The following is a 10,011-nucleotide window of genomic DNA, read 5'->3' on the forward strand; positions in this document are numbered from 1 at the left end:
CGATGGCAAAGCGGTTACACATTGGGCTGCTAACTGCAAGGTCAGCAATTTGAAATCACCAGTTGCTTCCTGGGAAGCTCGTAAGAGTTACAGTCTCAGAAACTCACAGGGCAGTTCTATCCTGACTTACAGGGTCACTAGGAGGCAGCATCAACTCAATGGCAGCAGTTTTGTTCTCTTTTGATGTGTCAGGTAAAGAATCATTGGATCCCAGTAGTTTAGGCTTTGGGTTGTATGGTAGTTAGATTTTATGTCAGTTTGATGGTACCTGTGTAGAGATAGGGGTGGAATCCAACTTGCCAATCAGGTTGCAGCCTAATAATGCCTTGGAGTTCTGGCCTTTTAATTTTTATTTATTTATTTTTTTAAAAGAAGGTACTTTTCCCCTTTATTTTATTATTTTAATAATTTTATTGAGGGCTCATACAACTCTTATCACAATCCATACATCCATCCATTGTGTCAAGCACATTTGTACATACATTTTTATAAGAGAAAATCTGGCAATCTCTTCCTCTCTCTTTGCCCCTTAGCCTTTCTGCTTGTTGGGACACTGGGTCCTGCCTCTAGGTGTGGCCCCATGTGGGCTGGCTGACCCCGAGAGCTGGTGGCTCCCTGCCATGCTTCTATAGATCTGGGACCCACGTGACTCCACACCCATGAGCCTGTTAAGCATCTTGCTTCACCTTTCTGCAGCATCATTGGCCTGCATCACTTGAGTCTTAAGAGGGACTATGGACTAGCACTGAACTTAGGGAGTTGAGTTGGACTAGGCTGGGATGTTTTCTTGATATAAGACTATTTCTTGATCTAACATTTCTTCTTACACATTTATGAGTGATTTTCTTTCTCCAGACAATCCAGCCTTCTACAGACTACTAGTCTAAAGATTGGCAGTCAAAACACGCTAGCCTCTCTGAGAAAAATGAGGCAGTCTATTTCTGAATAGATTTACAGCCTTGGGAGTCCTCTGGAGCAGTCCTGTTCTAACCTATGAGTCACTAGGACCATGAAGCAACCCAGTGCCAGTGGGTGTGGGTTTGTGTGTACTGGGTAAATAAATGCCTTGGTCCTAAACACACACACACACACATACACACACATCTCTCCCCATTGTCTTTCTAATTTCCTATATAAAAAGATGAGTAAAGGAAAGACATGAAGGGGAAAAAAGAGATGAAGAGATTCATTAATTTACTGTTTGCTTGTTCAAAGATAAAGAATGTATTTTTTCTGGGAAGGGGACAGGTTCTTAATTTATTGTCTTTTGTTTCTTTTAAGCCATCTTGGTTTTACTGTGATTCCTTATATTTCCAAGCCTTAAATATATGAGTCCAGCAGGTGAAGGACTTCTTTAACAAAGCTCAAACTAACATGTTCTCTGTTCAATGGGAATGACCAATGAACCTTTGTGCAGATACCTTTATCATTTATTAATTGATCCTGCTGGATCCAGTGGAAATGAATAAGACTTTTGTCTCTAAATATGGGCTTGATACTTAACTATTAAGCAGTTGGCACCCAAATGGCATGGCTCCATTTTATTTTTCTTGTGTGATATCTTCATGCAGGGCGATGCCTTATAAGTTACAAGGTAGGTGCTAGCAGAGACTATAGATGGGTCTAGTTTGACATTGGAGGTGTAGAGACATCCTTCTACATTATTTTCTGTGGGTTTTCCCTTACATTTTCACCTGAATATGATCGCTTATCCTTATTACTTAACATTGTTTGCTTATGTGCAGATAAGTAGTTAGATTCTGAATCCTTGTTCATGAAGGTAGTTGTGGAATGATGATATAAATCCAAAGACTTTTGCATCCGTGCTAGATTGACAGGTTCATAGAGTTGTGGAGACGACGCATCCTTTTTGTCATAAGAAGTGTTGAAGGGGATGGCACAAAACACAAGATCTGAGGGCAGCAGTTTAAAATCCTTGGATGGTCGAGTAATCACAAACCTGCAAGGGAAGTAAAAGATTAGTTCTGAACCTCTGCGGCAGGCACAGTATGGCTACAGGCACTGGTTAAAATAAGAAGTAATTGGCTAGTCTAGTCAGAGGAGGAGGTGGTTTGGTTTGGCTAATTTCTTGGTTTCTGATTAATAGTAACTACTCCTGCGTTTATTACTGACGAGGCTCATCAAGCGGCACAGTGCAAATGGAAAGGTTCTAGGGAGGGGGCGGGACAAGCTTTCCCCCCTGCTTCCATCCCCGCTATCGCTGACCTTCTCATTCTTTAATGAGAGAAGGGGAGGGTTGTGCTTCAGACTAATTGATTATCAATAGCCCGTTTGACACCAGGTTTTTTGCTTTTAATAGCCACCACACTAATGAATTTAATTGGCAAAACACTGAGGACTTGGCCAAATTTTGTCAAAGCAGAATATATTACTCCAGGTATTTTCATCCTGACTTAGATCTAATATTTATGTCATCGCTTTTCAAAATGAACATACACATGAGAGGGCTTCAAGAAAAGTTCATGGAAAAATCTCATTATTTTTTAATTCTACCTTTCCACAAATGTTTTGAAGCCCCCTTGTGTGTGTGTCTATACATAGTTACAGATATATATACACCGATATACAACTCTATCTCTGTGTAGAGAGAGTCTTGGTGCTGCTGTAGAAGTTTTGGATTGCTAACTTCAAAGTCTGTGGTTCAAATCCAACAGCTGTCCCATGAGACAACGATGAGGCTGTCTGCTCTGTAAACGTTTACAATATCAGAAACCCTGTATAGCAACCTGTGTAGGGTCAACATGAGGTGGAATGGACTTAATGGTTGTTGGCTGGATTATTTCATATATATATATATATATATAATATAGCTTTTTTTCTTTTGTAAAGATACACAACCTTTTAAAACCCTATGTGTTAGTTCTACTCTTACTGACAGGGTTGCTCTGAGTTGGAATTGAGTCAATGGAGTTAAAAGATAGGGAATTTTTCTATGAACTTTTGGAAGCCCCCTTGCGTATGATAATATAATGTAATTCAAGAAACGATGCAATACGATGTTAACCCTGACTGATAAGCAAATGTTGCGGTTGTTCTTTTTCATTGCACAGTAAAACAAAACACTGCTCAGCCATACTCTGTCCTCACAACCGTGGTCGTGTTTGACTCCACAGACACAGTCACCATGTCAATGCATATCACTGAGGCGCTTCCTCTTTTTTGCAGCGCCTCTACGTTACCAAGCATAATTTCCTTCTCCAGGGATTGGCGCATCCTGATAATATGGCATGCATCTTAAAGAGTACCTGGACCCTGCATGGAAAAATTGTGCTTGGAAGCAGCATGCCTTAGCAAAATTCCAGCCACATGGGGTATTCTCAGGAAATATTATTTTAACTCAAACATGATGCATGCTAACCTTTCATGACTTTCACCCGACATTTCTTTACTGCCACCCAAAGGATCGCTTCTCTTCTAGACTCCCATTTGAGCACAGTCTTGGTTTCGCTTCCCCGACAGTCTTTCCCCCGTTGCTGTCTTTTTCTCCGGGTCCTCTGTCACTCCCATGCTCTTTCAGCCCAGTTTTCTACAATCATATGCTTTTCGAAACAGCATCCTCCCTTTACTTTATTGCTTTTCTCTTAAGGTTGCCATTTCCCCCAGGGCTCTCTTAAGTACAATTTACACTATTTCCCAAACATTATGCTCTATGGAAGTGTGGTTTTTCACAGGATGGAGGGAGGGGACAGATGCCAGGTAGTAAGGGAGCAACATTAATCAGCCTTGCTCAAGTGGCTCCCCAAATATCATCCCGTACTCCTCATCCTGTGGTTAATGCTCTACAGCCCCATCATCCACATTCCTCATGCTGATTGAAGTTTGGGGCACTTGCATCTCAGGTGCCTGCAATGTCCCTGTGGTTTCTAAATTGAGAATCCAGATCCAGTTCTCTGAGTTCCTGCGAAATATGCTCTTTATCTCCAAACCACATTCCTGACCATATCCTGGAAGTTCTCATTCTTGACACAGTCCCACTTCTAAATTCTTAAGCTGTAAGGAGTCACTTTCTAAAAACATGTTCACCATTCCATGTTTCTTGTGCCACTACCTCTCTGTACCACTTCATTTCCATCCGATTGCCTTACTTCCCTTCTCTCCTGGGACAGGTTTTTATCAGTCTATTCCCCCACTACTGCTTTCAATTGTTCTTCCTCTATTGAATCCACAGTGCGAATCTTAGTTTAGACCACAGTATCGTGGTTTCTCTAGAGTGCACGCTTTCTCCACCCTTCCATCTTGCACACCCATGTCACTCTCCCTTCCCTACGAGTGTCAGAATGATCTTCCTCCAATGGAAAATCTGAACAGATTGCCGCCATGACTTAGATGTGCAAAGCACAGAGGCTGCAAAAGAGGGATTCGGTAAATATTTGCCTAACAAATTCAACAGAAAATAAATACATTTATTGAATACAAACAATAGATATCAGTTGTAGGAAGGTGTCCAAATATAAGAGCATGGCAAGCTCCCAGAGAATCATGATTTATCATCTGTCTACATTTAATTTGTCTTTTGGAAAGGACCTCCATTCTCTTTGGATAGCCAATATTAATTGGGCCCTGATCATTAGAGTTCATGTAGTTTGTACCTATTCTTCTTTCTTTCTGCACCATTATTTACTTCCCCTGCTTCCCTTGTCACTCTGGAGCCCGCGCTCGGGACTTCTCACTCACGCCCCCTGAGTGGGTTTCCACATGAGCATACTCCCCTTCTGCGTTCTGAAGAGCTGCAGTCCTCTCCGTTGATCTTGCGATATAAGCCAAGGCATAGGATTCCAAAATGAGTTAACGAGCCACAGAAGAGTTGTCCAAAGTGGTCGCTCGGCTGAGAAGAGAAGAGACAACCAGATGGCAGCTGGGCGCTTTAATCAAGAGTAAATACACATATACTGGAGTGTCATTCGCTTTTCCTTGTAGCGGAAGTTTGGAAGATCAGAAAACCATTTCCTAATATTGTTATGGTGGCAGTGTCAAATGGCTTGGTGTTTAGGTTTAATATTAGTTCCAAGACTCAAAGTGCAGAAATCGTTTTTATCATTCTGGTCCTTTTAAGAGTCTCTGGTGGGTGGAATGTGGTGTTCTTACTACTATTGTTTTGGCAATCATGAATTCATTCTCAGTAAGTTGGAAAATTCTGGTTTCCAGGAATTTGATTAGCTGGACTATTGAATGATCTCCAAAGAGTCGTCTTCTTATCCTACGCTCCAGCAGATCACAGTCCTACCATTTCTATTGACCTTGTTCTCAGGCAACATCCCACCAGGTCAAAAGAAGCAGTGAAGGGGCTGGTAAAGTCAAAAGAGAGTAGTTTGTTTAGTTCTGTAATGTCTAGAAAGAGAGGACAATGTGAGGGCAAGATATGAATGTACAGAAAAAAGAGAGGAGCATGGATACTTCCAGAATAATCCACTGTCAACATTGATGCCCACAAAAAGTTTCCATAACAGTTCCCTAAGCATTCATATGGTATCATTAACTAACAAACCAAAAACCACTGAACTTCAAGGACTAGAACTTACTGAGGGAGCTTTTGATATCGTGTGTGTGTGTGTGTGTGTGTGTGTGTGTGTGTGAGAGAGAGAGAGAGAGAGAGAGAGAGAGAGAGAGAGAAATTCAAATAGACAGAACACGGGGTTGCACTTTGGGGCAGTAGGTACTAAGACACAACAGGTGCATGGACCTGGAAAAGCCTATCCCTTGTGAAGGGGATTCGGCTGATGCCCTACAAATCATCAAAAGATATTTTCTTTGAAAGGCATTTCTGTCAACAATAATCCAAGGGTGGAATATCAATATAAAACCAAACCAAAAGCTGCCACACTGATAACTAGAGTGCTCCTTCCTAGCCTAGAATCTACTCTGATACTCAAAGAATTACCTTTTATCCATCCACTATCTATTGTTCTCTTGTTTCCTCGGGTTAAGGAAATGAAAACATTTCCCTCAGACTAGCCCTGGGATCCTTCTACTTGAATGTATCTTCCTGATCAGGTTGCTCTAGCAGTTGAAATATAGATCCTTGCTCTGCTTTCTTAGACTATTTTGGTCAGGAAAGTACTTGCTGCTCAGAATCCCGACTTCCTGTTCTGATAACTGATAGGATTTGCAATCCTTTAAATGATTGGATTAAGTGAAAACAGCAACAAAAGCAGCAAAACCCAAAGAAGAATAGGCAAAGGTAAACTTCTAAGTAAACATTAGCTCTTATAGTCATTAGGAATGCTATTGTCCAGGAATAGTGCCATTAACCTATCGGGAGCCTCTGAGAGACACGTTCCCTGTCTGTGAGACAGCAATTATAGCAATTATCTAACTCATAGGACTACTGTCAAGATTAAGACAGTCCAGGTAAAACTAAAGTGAATTGTAAAAGACTTTATAGCATAAAGTATTATTGTTTTTGTTTTTATTTGTATTGTTATTCTTTCTGTGTTAGAGCTCATCTAAGGGCCCAACAGCCTCGAGCTGTGGTTCTCAACCTTCCTCAGGACCCGACCCCTTAGTACAGTTCCTCATGTGGTGGTGACCCCCAATCGTAAAAGTACTTTTGTTGCTACTTCAAAACTGTCATTCTGCTACTCTTATGAATTGGTCGACCTCTGTGAAAGGCCCCCAAAGGGGTCGCGACCCACAGGTTGAGATCCATTGGCCTAGACCATTATCAGAAAACCCAGAGAGGCGATGGAATGGGCATTTCCAGTCTCACAAGAGTAGACTCACTTTAATGTTGGATAAGATGGTGCTCTTCAAGGAGAGAAGGCCCAGCTTACACCGCGCTCTCAGAGAAAAGGCTGCCGTGAAGCTGTCGCTGATCTCACAGTGCCTCTCCTTATCCAGATGCTGCTCCAGCTGAGCACTTATCCCTCCAGTCACCAGCATCTGAAGTAACTCCAGGAGACGATAGTTGTAGAAGGCCTAGAGAGCAAGGGCAAACCACAGCCACGTCAGAGCCCCACACATTATGGACTTGTACATGAGGTGGGTGTGCTCGGATGGACAGTGGGGAGCACTCTTTGAAATGCACCTGCGTCTGTCGGCTGAGCGCAAAGAAAACATCATGGACCCACTTCCTGCCTCTCAAAGCTTACAAAGTAGGCGAGGAAAACAGAAATGGTAATGCGACACACCAAAAATTCTCCCCTTCCAACAATAACCAGAGGACCATGTCAGGCCACAGAGATGCTAATAATTATTAGCAAATATTTCAAAAAACATACTTAGTGAGACATTATAGAAATTCCTCTGGGAACTACTTATACTACCTTCAGCTACATTTGATGATTCTGGTTAAGAATATACTTATATTTAACTATGGCCGACCTGAGGACAGGTAATAACATAGGTCTTATTAATAGTTGAATACCTGATAGCCACTATTATGCCTTTTGCAAATTTGAGGTACTGGATAAATGAATGAATGTTTATCTTTCTTGGCATCAACATGATGCTGGAGGAGGATGTGTGGGTCAATTCTTGTTTGACTAATAGAAAATACCATGATAACATGTTATTTATTAGGTTTTCTGACACCTACTCATATATGAAGTTCTCAATTTTCCACCCTATGTTTTCTTACTTTAGGCTTTTACTACAAGCAAAAATGAGAATTTATGTGTTTATGTAATGTGTTCTTGTTAGATGCTTTGCCTTTGGACCCGTTTCTACATGTGGTGACTCTGTGCTCAGCAGAGAGGAACACAGTTATGCTTGAACCTATTGTTGCAGTCGCTGCGTCAACCCGCCTGGCGGCAGGTCTCAGTGGTCCTCGATCTAACACGATGTCTATGGTCCAGTGAAATTACTTGCTATGGTTCTTCTATCCATACATGTTATACTTCTCATCCGGTTACTTTGTAAATCTCACTCAAACAAATAAGCTGCAGAAGAATGCAATTCAAAGATTGGTCCATCTTACCATTTCTCTGGGTATACGACAGGCATCTAAGAAGCAGGAATAGAGCAACTCCCATGCCTGCCAAAAAAGAGGTGCCAACAGTGGAGGTCCCTTGAGATCCCCAACTAAACTAGCAGAGGTTGAACTTTGGAGACTGAGGCACGCAGAAAAGGAGCACCCAAGCGACAAGGCAGTGAGGCAGAGCAGCAGGCTGGCTTCCTGGCCCATGAAAGCAGAGGCCAAGGGACCAAGTGCCTGAGAGGCTGGGGACTTCTGCTGTTGGCTAAGAAGAGTCACTGCTGTGAAACAAAGACCATATCATTAATGCTTTATGATTCCGACTTATGACAATCCTTTATCTTCCCTAATAGACTCCCATAATCATGAGAATTGTCTGTGAGTTCCACCTGGTCATTGGAACTCATGATTGAACCAAACCAGAGAAGTTGAGTGCTGTGGAAAATATGGTTGGCCTCTGAATGAGGTAAAAGTAGAGGGTAGAGGTATGCCTGACCTCTGTTTTGTGGCAATCAGCTTTGGCCTGGTGTGAAGCTGGTTTCTCCTTCTCCCTATTAAAGCTGAAGGAGGCCAGATATGACTCCATGCCTTCCCACAATATCTTTCTCCAGACAGGGGTTTCTCCTGATAACATGTTCCAAATACGTGAGACAAAAATAACAACATCTTTCCTCCGAAGGAGCATTCTGGTGGTATTTCTTCCAAGGTGGATTTTTTTTCATTCTTCTGGTTGCCCATGGCCCATTTAAGATTCTTTGCCAACATCATGATACAAAAGCATACATTCTTCTGCAGTTTTCCTTATTTATTGTATAGCTTTCGAATGCATTGAAGAGGGCTTGGCTGGTGTCAGGTGCATCTCAGGCTTTATAGTTGCCTCTTTGCTTTTTAACACTTTAAAAAGACCATTTGCAGCAGAGGGACCCTGGTGGTATAGTAGCCATGCATTGGACTGTGATCTGCGTGGTCTGTAGTTCAAAACTACCAGCAGTGCCTTGGGAGAAAGATGGGGATTTCTGTTCTCAGAAACAATTACCATCTTGGGAACCTATAGAGGATGGCTATGAGTCAGCACTGACTCCGTGGCAGAGTGTAAGCTGTCCAGTGCAGTGCATTGTTTGATTTCCTCATTGCTCATTCCATTGGCATTGATAGCCGACTCAAGTAAAATGAAATCCTTGATAAATTCAATCTTTTCTGCATTTATTGTGATAGTGCTTATTAACTTGAATTTCTGGCAACACCCTGTCAATGTACTAGTGCGGCTATTTTTGAATGATGCACTTGCATGTGATATGAATAATACGGTTCAGAAATGGATTTTGTTGCGTTACCTTTCTTTGGAATGCCCATGGCCCCTTTGACAGGTCACTGTCTTTCAAATTCCTTGGCACATGCAGAGCTGCATTGGTTGTTGAAATATTCTAATTGGTATTCTGTTCATTCCTGAAGCCCTGCTTGCTTGTCTGTTTGTTTTCCAATGTATTCGGTGTACCTTGGACTCTTCCTTTCACACCATTGATTCTTGGTTATATGGCACCAGCTTCAATGGTTGAATGTCCAGTGACTGTATTTCTTCCATCTCCTTTTGGTGTTTCCTGCATCATCTACTAGTTTGCCCATAAAACCAAAAGACAAACCCATTGTCATTGCATCAATTTTGACTCACAAACACTACAAGAGAGAGTCACCTGTGGGCTTGCCCACTGAACCCTCCCATATTGCAATGTGAGACTTGAATGATTTCTTGTTTTAATTGCGTTTGAGACACGTTGATTGTACTCTTCCCTCTTGGCTTTCTAACGCCCGGTGTTTGCTTTTTACCGTAATACTTTGCCCTCTTTACCCACACTTTGAAATTTTCTATTCCGTTCTTTCACTTCATCATCTCCCTTTGCCCTAGAGCACATTTCAGAATCCCTGTGGACATCCACTTTGAACCTCCATCATCCACACCACGTAGGGTGCTCGTTAAAAATCACAATTGCAAGACTGGCTAGACCAGAGGAGGTACACTGGTACAGATAGGAACTGAAAATACAGGGAATCCAGGACGGATGAGCCCTATAGGACCAGTG

At 42.1% G+C, this 10,011-nt stretch overlaps 1 protein-coding gene across 1 annotated transcript in view; it reads right to left on the minus strand.

The window, feature by feature from the left end:
• Positions 1–1,209: 1,209 nt before the first annotated feature.
• The window catches only part of KCNU1 (potassium calcium-activated channel subfamily U member 1), a 193,909-nt gene continuing 185,107 nt past the window's right edge, over positions 1,210–10,011 (minus strand). Inside the window, exons 25-27 of the mRNA XM_045286870.1 lie at positions 6,742–6,936; positions 4,738–4,846; positions 1,210–1,964 (exon numbers count right to left, since the gene is read on the minus strand). Coding sequence (XP_045142805.1) covers positions 1,657–1,964; positions 4,738–4,846; positions 6,742–6,936 — 612 coding nt within the window. The 3' untranslated portion in view covers positions 1,210–1,656. The remainder of the gene's footprint in view (positions 1,965–4,737; positions 4,847–6,741; positions 6,937–10,011) is intronic.

This window comes from Echinops telfairi, unplaced genomic scaffold, assembly GCF_000313985.2.
Source record: "Echinops telfairi isolate 266 unplaced genomic scaffold, ASM31398v2 ScPeMD7_9;HRSCAF=40, whole genome shotgun sequence".
Taxonomy (NCBI): Eukaryota; Metazoa; Chordata; class Mammalia; order Afrosoricida; family Tenrecidae; genus Echinops; species Echinops telfairi.